Source organism: Emydura macquarii, unplaced genomic scaffold (assembly GCF_026122565.2).
Source record: "Emydura macquarii macquarii isolate MOO-44397 ecotype Brisbane River unplaced genomic scaffold, CSIRO-AGI_Emac_v2 contig_1644, whole genome shotgun sequence".
In the NCBI taxonomy this organism is placed as follows: Eukaryota; Metazoa; Chordata; order Testudines; family Chelidae; genus Emydura; species Emydura macquarii.
The window spans coordinates 5857051-5874131 of record NW_027131781.1 but is presented as its reverse complement, the minus strand read 5'-3'; the positions used below and the strand labels follow the sequence as shown (position 1 = coordinate 5874131).

Below are 17081 nucleotides of genomic sequence, written 5' to 3'. Positions count from 1 at the left end.
ACTACAAACACTGGGGTGAAATCTTGGCCTCACTGAAGTCAATGGGAGTTTTGCCACTGATATCTATGGGGCCAGATTTTCAACCCAAGAGTTAATTACAGTACCTGTGTCATATTCTTCAACAGAAATGGTCATCTGCAGTAAGATTATCTCAGAGCACTACAGAGAATTTAAAAGAAACACACAAAAAGACGACTAAGCCTATGTAATACATTTAAAAAAATGAAAGACAGAGGTATATGCCAGGAGTCCGGATGTTTTTTTTTTGTTTTGTTTCGTTTTTTAATTAGAAAGTTCTTTGGTTCAGAGGCTTATTTTATTTTGAAGTCGTGTACAGTGCCAAGGACAATGCCTGTATTTAAATAAATAATTCTCAGACAAAAATATGTCAAGATGACTGTATGGTTGAGTGTACAGATCAGTAACTTAAAAAAACAAAACTATAAAATAACTACTCACCAGCTTTATATGATATGGTATTCGTTTTTGCCACAGACTTTTTATAACATAAGTATACTGCTGAGCCCCACTGTAAAAAACAAAAAGCAACACATTCTTATTAATTTACTTGACAAGGTGTAATAAAAAGAAATGACATAAAGAGAAAAAGGTTAGCTTAGGGAAGGACTCCTCACAACACTTATCTTGCACAGAGCCATGTCCTAAGAATACAGGAATTACCATACAGATCAGACCCAAGGTCCATCTAATCTAATTACATCTCTGACAGTGGCCAGCACCAGATGATTCCGAGAAAAGTGTAAGAACCCCACAGGAACACACGAGATAATGTGCCCCTCACATTAGTTCTCCTATCTCTTATAGTTAGAAATTGGATTAAGCCCTGAAGCATGAGGTTGAATACTCACTCCCATTTTTTTGTTAGCATTAGCTATAAAACTCTAGATATTCCTTTTTTGTTACCCTTATAAATTCCAATACCTTTTGCTAAAGTCTTGGCTTCAATTCTGCTGTTTTACTCACACTTACAGTCATACTGATTTCAATGGGAACTATTCACGAGTCAGCCTAGCAGCATGATTTGACCCATAAATTAATAGATTTTTCTCTGCTAGTTTCTACTAATCATGCTAATGCATAGTCTTAACGGGCTTCCTTCACATAAAATGTTTCACAGAGAGTGTGAAATTATAGGTTTTGTACAAGTCTCATACAATTTTACAATTTTTAAACAATACTAGATGGCTTGTTGACAGTGATTTTTAAAGTCACAATAATTATAAAACTTTCCACTTAAAAGAAAGTGTTTACTTGCCCCAACTCCTAAATGGGCAGGGAAAAGAAGAAAAATGGAAAGGCCCTAGAAATGAAAGAACCAAGTCCACTAATGAATTAATGCACAACATGGAAAAAATCTTTCAGGGACAGAAAGTGTGAAGCATGCAGGTTAGTTCACTGGACACTTAAGTGTCAACAACCCAAAGAGAACAGAGTGACTTTGGTAGAACTGGCAATTTTGTAATATCTGTTCCTTAATAAATTTTGGTAGATAAGGCAACATTGAACATTAAAGGGACACAATCAATTTAAAAAAACAGAAGTAATGTTTTTAAAAATCTACAGTTGTTAAAAGTAACACCAATGTTTACTTTAGCATAGAGATAAAAAAAAATGTCTGATTTTTCTATTTGTTTTTTTGCATATGACAGCATTCAATGTACAGAGTTGGTATTTTTTGCCTGTTTGTGTGGGTTTTTTTCCCAAGCCGCAGTAGAGAAGAGAAACTGAAAAAACAAAAACAAACAAATACAAAGAGGAAATGTAATTACAAAACCACAAAAATTGGCAAGGGGCTCAGAGAAACTCCTTTTAAACTCGAAACTGCCAAAATTTCAAGTTGAGTGTCCCTTTCGTAACAAGTATGCATGTTTTCCAGTGTTGTTTCTTGACCCTACATACTGATATTCACAATGCAAGGAAAGCCTTATTATACTCAAATTTTAGCGATCATCTTTCCTCTGACATATTAATTGGGCCCCGTTTAAGACGGCAATATTGTACCTGTAATAGGGGCACTGGTACCTTATATTTTCTCAAAACAGGGAACTAAAACTCACCTACTCTAACAGGAGGGGAAAGTCCCGTCTTACACAGACATGTAACCAGCAGCCATTTCAGAGTCAATTGCTTTTAAGTATTTCTTTGTTGTCATACCAACATATATCATGCAGGACAACAATAGGATTGCAATATGAAACAAAAGTCAGATTTTAAAAAAAATTTAAAAGCCCCTGACGTTCAACACATGAAACCCCATTTTTATGTGCCTACTCAATCTGGATGCCCAAACATGGACTTTCACATATGCAATTTTGGAGACATAATTTTACATTCTACTTTTGAAAATCTGATCACAGCATTCTGTCTTCAGAATAAAGAGCAGATACAGCATACAACGAAACCCAATGTGTTTGGCTTTTACACATCTGCTGGAGCTGTTTCTGCACTGCTGGCTAATATTTAAGGGCCTGAGCTTATTGCCATGACGTGAATGACAAAATGTCCACTGATGGGAGCAGGCCCTGAACATGCACCTACATAAAATATCAAGACTTGTCTACATGGCACAGCAAAGCATCCCAGATGGGCATGACTTATAAAGTGCACTAACATGCTGTGCTCTAACTGCCTTGGGTAGACCCTGCTGGCACGCTCTGAAAGCTACTTAGTTTCTGTTAACGTAGTCCTGTTTGAAATGGGACTACATCAACATGAACTAGGTACCTTTTAGAAGGCTCCAGCAAGATCTACACATGGCACTTAGAGAGCAACATACTACAGTACTCTACAAATCACCCCCCTGGCAAGACGTAGACAAGCCGTAAGAAAGTTCTCGCATATGGGAAAAAAAAAAAAGAAGGGAAATTGCCTGACCACAAGCCACAACATGAAACAGTAGAACAAGCAGCATCAGAAGGTTAACAGTCTGCTGACAGTTATTAATTTAAGCTTCAAATAGTTAAATTACCAACCAGCATAACAGCTGTGTTATGCAGTTTCTGGATTAAAAGATACAATCATTCTTTGAAGAAGCTGCCCCAAAAAGGATCAAACACTGCTCAGAGAGAACACACCTCTGCAACATTAAGCAATAAATGAGCTCATCTTTTATTAGAGACACTGTCAAAGTTGCTAGGCCCAGAATGACCTCTTTTTCTTTTTTGCATAGTCCATGAAATTGTTTTTTCTCTTTACTGCTATCCCTCTCAACCAGAACATATACACATACAAGATCCCCCCAAAATCAAAATAATTATAAATAATATATCAATAGCTATCTTTACACCATCTTTCTGGATAATAAACTAACAAGAAACAATGAGAACTTAATAGTAACTTATACCATACAGTCAGCAAAAAAAAAAAAAAAAAAAGCATGTAGCTGTTTAGCTGCATAACAGAGACTAATGGATATAGCAGCAGGAAGCTTTCATCCCCTTACAAGTGTTCCACATCACCACTTGCAGTATCCACACACTCACAAACTTTGGCATTCTTTTATGCAGACACTGTCAAATTTTCCATATGCCAAATTTTTACCCATCACAGGAACAGAAGATTTACTGAACAACTAAAACAAAATTTATTTTTGCCTTTTTAAATTTTGCCAAGCTGCAGTTTAAACATTAAAATAAAACATAACCATAATATTGAAATCTCACTACAAACAACCATGTTTGTATAACTGTACAGTTGTACACATCATGACTCTACTTTAATACTTGACCTAAAGCCTACTATCAACATCTATAATCCAACGTTTTTTAGATATTCCCACAGAGGCAAAAAAATGTCACCCCCTCTCAAGAGCACCTTTTAATTACTTACTAGAGGTAAATCAGTTGAATTATTCACCAGTGTCTCATAAGGATTCTTGACATAAATCCCCTATAAAGATTAGAACACTGAATGTTAACGGAACAAATCCAGACATCTTACCATACTGTTATTAAGATTCTTGTCAACCTTGCAGAACGTATGTGGAGGAGTTTCTCCCTTACTCGGTATAATTATACAGATATCTGTGACAGCCAAGGTGTTCTGGGTCATGTTTTCAGATGCTCTTCGGTAAGTGATGTACACTCTTTGTGATGAGGCACTGCCACTAATGTTCGCAGGACGACCACATGGAGTGGCTTGAATGATTTCACAGCCTTGTTTTAATCTCTCTTTCCCATCATACAAAACCCTAGATTTAAAAAAAAAATCAAAGGGCAAAAGTATTGTTTAAACACAGTGAAGACTGATCCAGAATTATAATTAAAGACTATGCATTTAAGGATAAATCCTGTCATTCCTCTAATCAGAATGTATTTTCACTGAAAAGAAAAGCTACTTCAGTTCACATTATATAGACTCATGGTCAAACAGGAAACTTCCATTCTGATGCTACATTCATATTTTCTTTGTTAATAATTACTGTTTAATATTTATTCATATGCTGTTTTCAATCACTAAGACTCCAAAGCTGTAGCTAGAGCTCTCACACTATTGTATCTGTGCTCATAATACAACAGAGCACCATTATGGCATATGGTTATCCCAGGGGCTTGCACATGGGTATCAGAACTTCTTCAGTTCTCTTTTCAATTCTATTACTGCTTTACTGTGACACCCTTGGCACATCACTTAGGCTACGGCTACACTGACGGTGGCAAAGTCGCCACCGTCAGCTCTGGATCGACTAAGCGGTCAGTGAAGACCTACTCAGACAATCCAGAAATCAACGTACTAAGACCACTTTCACAAGTGGCGTAGTGCTGCATCAACAGGGTGCAGTGCAGTGAAGATGGCCCACAGAAGAGGAGTAGAGAAGTCGATGGGAGTTACACAAGTTTTTTGCATAGCTTGCATAACTCCTGTCGACTGCCGCCGAATCCTGGAAGTAAGTGTAGACAGGGTCTCAGTTCATGCCTCATTCACATATAAAATGAGATATGATGCTTACCTATCTAAAGAATATGTTGTGAAGCTTAATTTTGTAAAATGCTATGAGTCTCTCAAAAAATATAAAGGATTATTGCTGTCATTAACTAAGGGCTTGTTAACACAAACCCCAGACTTTTACTGAATTATAGTAGGGTCACACAGTGAGTTAGAACAAAATAAGCTAGTGCACTGTGGATTCACACCCCAGCTTGCTGCACACTAATTCGCCAAACAGGCAAGCCTTACCGTCCAACATTTACTAAGCTTCATGTTTTTCTACAAAATAGGCCAGATCTAAACCCAACTGAAGTCAACAGGATCCTTTCCATTGAGGTCTTTGGATCAGGTCCTCCGTGTATAAATACATCAAGTTCTTAATATTACATGTATTATTGTAAAACGTGAACTAATTGTTTGTTAACCATTAGTACCACTTAAAATTACTAGAATCAATAGCACTAATAAAAAAAATTACTCACCCCAGATCAGTAAGTGGGGGTTTGTCCCTTCCTCTCCTGTAGCAAAGGAATATCTGGGGCCCCACAAGACTCCCATTATTGAGATCTGCTGATAGTCCTGAGGGAGTAACATCTATGCATTTATATCCCTGAGGCACTTCCTCCCCCAAAGATTTAATAATTACTGTCACATCAGTGATAGGTTCTTTTGGTTTAGCTATCTTATGGCAAGCATCATTGAAGTGGATTTCTTCTTCCAGTGGTTTTGAAATATCAGTCAATCCTGCTACAACAAAGTAGTCAGCAACACGAGCCCCTTTGTCTTCCATCTTCCATTACAGAAAGTTATATCTGGTAAGTAATAAATACAGATATGATTTTGTAAACAGAAAATTATCAAATATGTAAGAAAAGCACATTAAGTAATAAATATCAACACTGTAACTATAGTTAAAAAATCAAAAAGTTTGCATTATAACATGAACTACAAGCCACAATATAGAGTATCTTTAAAAGAGACATACAAACCCAAAAATCAACTACAAAAACCAACATTTTTCATTTCTAATTACCAGTTTGCAACACTTAAAAATTCTCTCATTTTTTCCGTATTGATTTTGACTCATACTATTTGACATAGATTTTTTTCCTCTCTAAGGAAAGGAAAACCCATATGGTTTCTTTTTGTTAACTTACATACTAGAGCATCAGCATCATCAGTTACAGCAAGAATTTGCACAGTTTGTGGAATAGTTTGTTAGTTAAATCCTGCTGCAGAGCCAAATGGCAGTGCTCACGTTTAGCATGTGCTCACATATTTCAGTATGTATCACGAAAGTGGATTTTTGTATAATCTGCATCAATTAATTTACTTTTAAAATATCCATATATACCAAACATAACCACAGACCCAAGGGAGCTGCACCATTGACCGAATTGGTACCAATTATTAATTAGCACACTAAAATATTCCTTGCAGGTCTGGCCTTAATCCTGGTTACATTTAAGATCTGATGGTCTCATGGTATAAAGTGATATGGCTTCAAACATAATATAACCCACTATGTTTAGAATAATGTCATATTAAATTAAATTAAAAAATGAAGTAGAAGAGTTTAAACCCTGTATGGTTATTAAGAAACTAAATGCCCAACACCATTTTAAAGAATCTTAAGGTATGGCACTCATACTAGAGTACAATGGTTACATCTAACTAATTCTTAAAGTAGCTAGACAGGTATTGACCTACATCAGAGAATAAACATCAATTTTTTTTTAGTTCAGCCTTTAGAACTAATATAGTTTTAAAAAAATCAGGTTTCTGGTATAAATAGAAGAATCAGGAAAATGAGAGAGAAGGTGCATCTTGTTAGCAATGTATGAAAGTAATGACTCGATAAACCCAGTCAGAATCTCTTGTGAAGTAGTACATCTCAGGACTTACAAGTTCAGCAATGTTGTAAGTGCTGTATTTGATGCCCTCAATAAAGCCAACAGACTAGTTACAGTGGTAATAGATATAAGACAATTAAACACAGTCTCTCTAACCTAATTTCATTTCCAAACACTAATATTTTGCAACTATGCAAATTGAAACAAAGTAGTGTATATTTTTGATACTCTCATCCTCTATAAAACTGACCTACTATATATTACATGTCAATTGACATGAAAACCATTCTCCCTTTATGAAGCAGCAGCCGCTCTGAACCAATGAATGAATGATTGTAACTTTTTTTTTTACAATACAATGCACTGCACAAACATCTATTTCTAACAGCTTAAAAACATACAGCAGAGCTTATGCAGTTGCCTAAAAATATCAAACCATTTTAAGAGTGCACTGAGAAACATATCAAGAAAATGCATGCTTCATAAATGGAAATGGAATAAATAATGGTCAAAGAGAGTCCACCAGGTAATTAATGAAAGGACTTCTTGGAAGAACAAAGAAGAGCAAAAGGGTTACACTGAATGAGGCAGGGGCCCTGTGGGTGGAAAAAAAAAGTATGTGATCATGTTAGTAATGTGATTATGTAAATGAATGCATATGAACAAAGGGGCCATATTTAATCTTGGCATTTTCTAATTTATGAGTGCTTGACTTTGCAATCTCAACAGCCTTTTAAAATATGGGATTTTTGTGTGTAGTACTGTACATAGTTTGTACTACATTTTGAGATGTAAGTGCTAAATTATATGTATGCTATATAAGGCTATTGATTAGCTAATAAAATCTCATCGGCATGTCCTAGTAAATATACATTTGCTGTTGCTAGATAGGCTAGAATAAAGCTACATCCGGTCTTGCAAGCAACACATTAGATTTAGGATACATAGCAAAGAACATCTCCCTGAATTTATATTCCAGCATGCTTAGAATTTTGGCAGGCTGCTTCCCCAGATGCAAGGCTTCTACTGTGCAGGAGTGTGGCTATACAGAAGGGAAAACTGCAACATGGCTGTAACGAATATGAGAGAACAGGCAGCTGTGGAACAAGCAAAAGTACATGAGGGAAGAAGAGGGAAGTGGCTGCCATTCAGACAACACACATTCATGCATGCTCGTTAAATAATACAAATGACTATTTTTGTGCATTATTATAAAGTATTTTTTAAAATTCAATAAAGAATACAGAAATGTTTATTCTTTAAGATCAATCAACTTTTAGACGTAGTATAAAATAAGCATAGCTGCTGTGTTGAATAATCAGTTGAGCAGAAAAATGGGGGACACTTTCTACTATTATCAGTTTTATAAAAGGTCAATTGAAAGTACTATATAAGTTAGTGAAAGATCTTTCATTTGGATAGGCTGGGAAGTGTTACTGAAGCTATTATCAATACAAAACAGAATTGAAGTAGCATTTCCCCAAGGATTTTATGAAAGTGTGGAGGTAAGCATGGTCAAAATACTAACATGAGGATCTGGGCCTGTCCTTTTAAATGTACATTTAAGAAGTAGATGTATTTATCAATGTTCTCCCTATGCTTCACTTTATATTTTTATTGCCATTTAGCATGCAGGAGATCTTGCCTAGAGCAGCTCTCTGAACATTCTACAGCTGTTGAAGTTCTCGGCTAGAGCATCCCCATAAAATTTTGGTGGTACCTGCAGGAGTCAAACCAAGGATTCAGGTCAGGGAACTTAAGCCATAAGAGGATGCTGGGAAGATCACACCTGCTTGTTGCTGTCACTGTCACTTGGGATGCAAGTTGTCCCAAAAGAATATTTTATTAATCATGTTTATTATGGTAGTGCCTAAAGGCCAGACAAGAATGGGTCCTCATTCTGTTAGATGCTTTACAAACAGAGTAACAGAGCTTACAATCTAACTAGATGAGACAGACAGGACGGGGGAAAGCATATATTACACAAGCAGAGTGAACAATGTCTGACGGCAAACAGCATGTTAGTGCCACAATTTTTTGGGGGGAAGGGAGGTGGATAAGAGGAGATCAGCTAAATGGAAAGAAAAGTGAAGGGAGAGAGGACATTGAAAGGAAGGGAGTGAGGGGGACACAGAAGGAGAGAAGATGGGGAAGGGAGCAGGTATGGATTGAAGGTAAGGTGAAGAGACTGAGGAGCAAGTGTTGGAACAGCCAGCCAATCAGCATAGGGCAGAGAAAATCCAGTCAAAACTGCAGAAAGTTTTCCATATCTAGAGGACCAAAAGGTGTGCTCTGCCTGCTTCTGCCCCTATTGGCTGGAATCACTGCCTAGCTCCTCTCCACAGTTTTCAACCACAAGGCCACATTTTGTGGAGGGCCTACCTGGGTCCTAGTGCCCACAAACTGTGGGTCTCCCCTGCAGAGTTCTGGGTCCAGAGGGGTGTCCCTGGCAGGGCCCCATTTTATCTCCTCAGCCCCTAATATAGCAGTGTCTGCTCTGGCTTCTTCTGACCATGTCAGCTGGAGTCTGTGGCTGGTTCCTCTCCACAGTTTTCCATGTCAATGCTTATCTCCTCCCTTGGCACATACTGTACACCTACTACTACTGAATTTATTTCCACTGTTCAGCACAAGTAGCATATAAGAATTGTTGAGACTTCTGTAATGTAACTAAAATTTTTGGAAAATTAAGGCTGAAGAGTAGAAGGCACCATTGAACTCAGTGGCCAAACTGAAAACTGTGAATCCTTGTAAATGTTAGGGATATTTTTCATTCATATTTTGTTTTTATGAAGTTGAGAAATATAGTGACCCTGCAAAATACAACCATTTTTTAGGTGAACAGAAAGGAACACTGAAAATGTACTTCAGGAAACTGTATAAAACTAGCACAAAACTAAATTCTGGATTGAAATTGAATGTTTGCTAGGGAGCTAGATTTCCAAGTTCTGCAAATTTTATGTTTACATTATTTTATGGTCTGTGTCACCTTCAATAGCAATTTGTAGTGCTCTTTTATAGTGGAAGTATTGAAAGAGTGCTTTATCATATCTAATAACATACACACTATGATTGTTAAAACAACAAATAAGAAACCATATACTTTGGCAGAATAGTGATGTACTATTCAATTTCTACTGAACAAAAACATCATTGCACATGCACCGATGGTAATGTATTATAGATACCTTCTTCTAACAGCTAAGCATCATGTTTATTTCACTTAAGATCCTTCTGGAGAGTCATTTCAGCCCTATGTTGTATTCAAAAAACTATCAGATCCAAGGATAGATATTGGCAATAACTACATATAAATATGTGATAAAATGAACTATGTTCCTATTCACTGAACATTAGGTTCATTATAAGTTACGTCTAAACACATCAGTGCAGCTAAGCAACACTCTATATTATTGAGACTCTGCCCAAAATCTAAGAATCCCCTAATCAAACTAATAGCATATATTTATTCCCAACAGCCAGATTAAAAAAATGCAGAGGCCAACAACTTCTCATTTATAATACACATTTTTTACATAAATCTTTTCCATGTAAAAGCTTATATCAACCCTCGCTTCACACATACTGAACACCTAGTATGACCTGAATTTATTTCCCCAGTTTAGCACAAGTAGCGTATGAGAATCATTGAGACTTCTGTGATCTAACTGCAACTTTTGGAAAATTAAAAAAAAAAAAAAAAAGTCTAAACCTTAAGTGATTATACAGCTCCCCTTAAGATCTTTATTTTTCTTGATATAAAGCCTTTCAATGACTAAATACCAGATAAAACAAAAAAATAGGTCAAAAGTTAATGAAGTGGTTTTATACTTTATAGAGTTGCTGTGAAAGACTCAAATGCAGTTTTTGATGGGATGAGATTGCATGAATGTATACTACAGTCCTCAGAAATAGGATAGAAAAGTGTAATACTCAGCTAATACAGAGTAAATAGTCATTCTGCAAATATCATGACGAATCTTAACTATCAGAATAACAGCTAACAGAGAAATGAACATTTAAAATTTCTATAGCAACTTTCATGCCCAAGGACTCCAAAGTGTTTCATAACTATATGGATACAGTATCATTCTGCAAGTGGCACCCAGGGAGGGGAGAAACAAGCTACTGCACAACACTTGTGGATATGAGCACACACAGATAAATCTCTTATGAAGAAGGCCAGAGGTTCTAAATGTTGCAGCCTGTTACTGAAACTCTCTGGAGGCAACTATGTATCCCCACTCAATTCACATAGCCTCTAAATCAGTGTTTCTCAATTGGTGTTCCACTGTTAGGGTTCCGTGAGCAGCTGTTCTCCGCGCCGCTGAAAAAGGGAAGATGTCCTGGATTTTTTGGCGGAGGGTATCCAGTGTAAGTGTAATTTAATTGAGAAACACTGACCTAGTTGTTTGTATATAATTTTTTTTTGGCCCCATATGTAAAAATACTGTTGAGAGTTTGGGGGGTTCCGCAATTATTTATCGAGTTAAAAAGGGTTCCATGGCCAAATTTAATTGAGAAACACTGCTCTAAATCTTGAAAACAGGACTTAATTATAAAGATTTGGGATTATTTTCCTTTTTTAAATAAAGAATGGAGCCCTAGCAGAAGTTCTACACATATACTTAAGAGTGTACCAATATAGCTCCTTTTTAAGGTAAGGAAACTCTAACAGTGACAGGTGAGAACAACAAAAGGTGGATATTCCCTAGTGCTAAATATTCTCATTTATTTTTTAAATGAATCTGTGTTTAGATTAATGCATAAAGATATATTAATATTTTGATTTTATAATTAAAAAGAAAACACTAGTTCTCAAACAAAAACCAGCAATACAATCACTCTTTAGATACGCATGCCAATTTTCAGCCTGAAAAATGTGTTAACACATCATTTCAAAAAGGGATTAATTATATGCTTGCACCAACCCTTACACACAGATCACTATTCTCGGGCAATAACTTTAACCTATGGTTAAGGTTGAAAGAAATAATAATTTAATTAAAAGTAAGGGGTTTTTTTGTTTTTGTTTTTAAAAACATACATGAGACTGCTTAGATATTCAAAAGGGACACCAAATTCTGTCTGAAAATATTATGTCTATTATGGCTCTGTTCTTGTAAGCAAATCTGCCTGGGCTACCCTAGTGCCTGTGCTGAGCCTCAGTGAAATCAATGAGGTTCCAAGTATGTGCAATGGTACACTTGAACTGATCCCACTGCAGGTCTACAGTTGCAAATAAAGTCTGAGATTATTCTAATTGAAAGAAGATCACAAATGTAAAGTATATTCCTCAATTTGTTCAGTTTGGGGTTATTTTTGTGGATTTGGGAGCACTTTGTATACAGTTTCAATATTCCATTGTATAGTTGGCCAATCAATTTCTTCCTTGCTGAAAAAGGAACAGAAAAAACATTTTAAAATATTATGTTTTTATTTTATATCAGAACATATTAGTTATGGGATGCTCTCTAAGAAACTGGAATCTATGAAAAGTCAGAATGTCAGTGTTCCTTTAAGATTTTATTTTAGAAATTAAAATTCCCAAACACTCTAAAGTTTACAATGCACAGTGAAATCACCCAGAGAACCTTAAATGTACCCGCTAACATTATCAACTTCCCATTACCCCTCTTTTCCCTTTTGTAACTTGACTGAGGGGCCTCAAATTACACAAACAAGGTCCATAGGGCCACAGAGAGTACAATACGCATCATACTTCTACTCACCCCATCTGGCTTCCACCCTCCTGCTTGCAAAAAAATCCCAGACAGCATGGAAGGCCTTTGCAGGATCCTGAGGATGGGTGGGAAAAACAGTGACATGGAGGTGGCTGAGCCACCTACTTCTACATGGAGAAGTGAAGGTCTGCATGTAGAAGGTCCCCTTCTTAAGCAAGACTGGGGGAGAGTTTATTGGGAGAACCTTGAACAAAGCACTAATAAATTGCATCCTTACTTCCATTTTCAACCCACCACATCAACTTTACAGAGCAACACGACTTTTTTTAAAATCTAGCCTTACCCTCCTCCCATGCTCTCCTAAATATTTCCTTGCATTATTGGTACAAGAACAGTTACTCCTACCTTTCCTAAAACCCTGAGGTAAAAAATTTATGCATGTTAAGACAATTAGGTCAACTGATCATTTTCACAGTACCAAATATAACATTTTTTCCATTTACAAAAACCTAATGCTAGGGAAAGTTTACTACCCCACCAATTAAGTACTTGTTCCCACATATTCTACCATCTCTCATTATTCACTGGAGCAGGAGATTAATCCTCTGTAACACTTGAGAGCCAGCATTCACAAACTGTTATGTTAGATGGTATGAAGCATTATTTTCTAGTTCAAGTTGTTCAAGATCACAGCCACTAACATGTCTGAAGTGGAGTGAATTTAAAAAAAAAAAAAAGAGAGAGATGGTAATTAGAACGATGCAATTCTAAGGTACAATATCTTGTGACCTGCCAGAGTTATAGATGAATGGGATATAGCAACGGAAAGCTGAGATTTCACACTTATCAGTATAATGCACTGCTAGATTTTAATTCTGCTGATTCATGAAATATCAAACACTAAATCTGTCATTATTAGCCCATCAGTAGTGCTTTACAGGCCCTAGTCCAAGATTATAGGAAGTCTCCAATTTCAGACCAGTGTAATCTTCAACCCCTATGTACTAACCAATACAATACAATGTATTTTACTCCATCATCCCAGGGACATAGGAATGTGCTCACCACAATTGTATGCAGTGAGTCCTTTGTCCAGTTGGCCGGAAAAAAAGGGGTTGTTACCTCTGTAATTGGTGGCAGAGAGGAAAGAAGAAGATTTACCTGGAGAGTGGAAGGTGGAACAGGAAGTGGCCAGATCCAGATGACCAGAGGGGGATATTTATACCCAGGGCACTTCTGGAAAAGCCCTCTCTCACTGGGGTTGGGCTGGCAACACCCACCCATCCATGTAATCAGAACAGAACCAGGCTCATTCATGATCCACAATGTGCATTATGCTAATCCTTTTTCCTTGGGGAATTTCCTGGAAAGGCATTTTTCACTCACCACCAGATTGGCCAGAGTGAGGTTGTTTTTTCAGCTTCCCCACTGTGGGTAGGAACACTGTGGGGTGGGTAGGAACACTGTGGGGTGGGCAGGAAAATTGGGAAAAGAAATGTCACAATTTAGTAAATTAAAAAAAAAAAAAAAAGTGGCAGAAGTCCAGTGCAGGTACTTGTTATGGAAGAGAGAGAGTTGTCAAATAAAATGGATTAAAAGGGGATATAGAAGAAAGCATCCCACGAGGAATCTGGGAAAAGAGGATTCAGAGCGCCTAACATCTGGTAGGAAAGCCAACTCTGCTTCCTCTTCAGCCCTTTTACCTTCATGACGAAAGGGCAGCAGGGTCCCAGCAACAGGCTGGCTGGAATCAGGCTCGGAAGGGGGAGGGCTGATGGCAGCCCTCCAAATAGGTGGAAACAAAATAATGATGACTTGCACTGTACAATTTATTCCAGGGTAGTCCCAGGCATTTTAGGTGAATAAACTTGCAGCCTAATTAAACTCCAACCATTGCCTCCTAACTTTCTTCTAGCATGGCTGGACAACGTCTATATTTCATGCATATCAGCATTCCTGTATTACCATGCAATGATTACCATTTAGATGGTGCAAGCTTCATAGATTTACTTTATGAAATCATGCTGATGTAAACAACAAAAAATTATTTTCCTACCCTGCACTAGATCAACTTAAAAAGAGAATAGCAAAACCCCACTAAGAATTATTTTGCTTTAATCAAGGTTAATAAACAAACACTTTGATCTGATGACTTCTCATTCAGTTCAACTCTATGGACCAAAATCTCCCTAATATAATAAATCCATTGGAATCACTTTTAGGATTTATATAAATGTATTTGCCAAAGATACAATATTTAACATGTAGATGTTTGTTTTATTTTTATTTATTTCTTTAAAAACAAACATCCATGGGTTCTCCCACTTACATAGCATTTGTTTGATCCTTTTTTCTAGCTTGCAAATATTCTTTTCCATACAATAATAAATTTGATTGCACTATTTACATCAACTACATTTAATTTTGTGCTCCTTCAATGCTTATATTCTGGAGATTTATTTTGGTTTGTTCTTTGATAAAAATAAAGTATAATTGCTTTGATTTTGAGGTTTGTTTTTATAATTTGTTATACATATATATATATACACACACACATATATATACATATATATATAAGTAAGAAATTATCTTACTTTTTGCAATTTAGCATAATGAACTAGGTATTTTTCACGTTATCTTTTTTAAATTGCCTTAAAAACTGGAAGACTTCACAAATTGATATTTTAATGAACATTTGTTTTTTCTTTTTCTTGTCAACTTAACAATATTCAATTACTGATGTTTACATAGAAACAACTAAAATGCAAAAACAGTATAAAAAAATTAATGCCTACAGTCAATGATCATACTATCATACAAATAGAAGCTGACTATGTCAATTATAATATGGAACAAGAAAGCTAAATTTGGGACTAAATACGACGGACTTCTCACATTTTGATTACTATTTATATTTGGTATATTAAAGGCCTTACTATTTTATCTTATACTTAAAAAATACCAACCTGTAAAAGCATGTGAGCAGTTTACTTAGCCTATGCATACCCAAACTATACTCATACACTTTTTTTTTTAAATAGAGGAAAGAAGCCAACCTGATAATCTTCCCATAGATTCCTAAAACATTAATTTGCTTGTCATGCTGGAAACCAAAGGATAAACATACATCCTCAATTGCACAACTACCACCACCAGTGTAATTCGTATTTACAGACATGTTGGCAATTATGTAAAAGGAATAGCCTTGAAAAGATTAACACATTTTAAGACCTGTTAAATATATTTATCTTATTTTAGTTCTGAAAACAGGAACCAGTCTACCATACCTACAGTGTGAAACATTCTGAGGTTATAAATAGATGCTTAGAGGTATATGACAGCACAACAGACAAACACTTTTTCAGCCTTGTGACTAGGAACTTAATAACTAACCTGGAAAAAGTAATTTAAAAAATCATGTCTTTTATTAAGCTACCAGTAAAGAATGGCAAATGGCAAAACCCTACTGCAACACATATCGTACAGAAAAGCTGATCCTTTTAAGACAAGTGAAATATCATTGGGACTACAACGTAATGCACACATGCTAGTTTCACCATTACACTTCCAATAAAGACAAGATGTGGTCTTCTGGTTTTTTTAAAGAACTGTTTGCAACTTCCATTCACAAACAAAATGAAAAGAAAAATGATAAACAAAACAGTGGAACTAGTCAGTAACCAGACAGTATGCTGGCCCTCAAACCACTTTATATACATTTTCAAGTAAGAAATTGAGAAAAATGTTCACCAACCAATTGACCTTCAGTGACAGATATATTTAATATTTAAACTGACTCCACTGATCTTGCAAGATCATCTTTCAATCTTCCTATCCTGCTTCCCTTTCTTGCCTGCATTTTCCTCCGAGAATATTTAAGAGCTTGTTATTAACGTAATTTTCCTTGTTAGGGTCCAAAAGGTATTTGTGTCTGCTAAAGATTTCTGAAGTAGAAGAGGTTTTGATTAATTGCCTCGTTATAGAGTGATGTTCTACCAAACGATTTGGAATAAAAATCTCCATTGGCAAAGGCAACTTTCTCTGGAAAGCATGGGAGACTATAATGACATCAGTTTCTGCATAATTTACACTTGCATTTAACAAAAAAACCCACACAATTTTAAGGCCAAAGTTTTCAGACATATTCACTAATACTGCAGTCTTAAAAAAGAAAAAAAAATCTCCAGTAGTAGTAATCGTTTATCAGCAACCATAAGATTCTGGAAAGAAAGAGTAACAAAAACTCTCCCCACTGCTTTCCCCCATTCCAAAAAAAAAAAAAAAAAAAGTTATAGCAGAAGTGGAGCTTCAAAATCTCCCAAAAATTGAGAAACAAAAAAAAAATGTCAGTGGCTGCTTTTGAAAATGTATCTGCAAGCTTCTAGTGGCCGATAAGATTTGAAATAAAGCCCTCCAAACAGGAACCAAATGCAATATTGTCTTCCTAAGCATGTAAGCAGAATACATCAGTGCCTTCCTCCTGCTCATAGCTTTGCCAATCAACAGGAGAGTGAAATTAGCAGAACTCGTTAGTTTCACTGTGGCTATTCAGAACAATTTGTGGCAGTAACATTGTCATGGATCATGTCATTGCAGG

The 17081-nt window shown here is 36.2% G+C and overlaps 1 protein-coding gene across 2 annotated transcripts in view; it reads right to left on the bottom strand.

The window, feature by feature from the left end:
* DENND4A (DENN domain containing 4A) overlaps positions 1-17081 on the bottom strand; it is a 101145-nt gene that overhangs the window by 70324 nt on the left and 13740 nt on the right. For both annotated transcript variants that reach the window (XR_010921273.1, XM_067555547.1), the window contains exons 2-4: positions 5430-5759; positions 3961-4210; positions 460-529 (exon numbers count right to left, since the gene is read on the bottom strand). Coding sequence is in view for 1 of the 2 variants with exons in the window: in XM_067555547.1 (XP_067411648.1) it covers positions 460-529; positions 3961-4210; positions 5430-5737 (628 nt within the window). In the remaining variant the exon portion in view is untranslated. The remainder of the gene's footprint in view (positions 1-459; positions 530-3960; positions 4211-5429; positions 5760-17081) is intronic.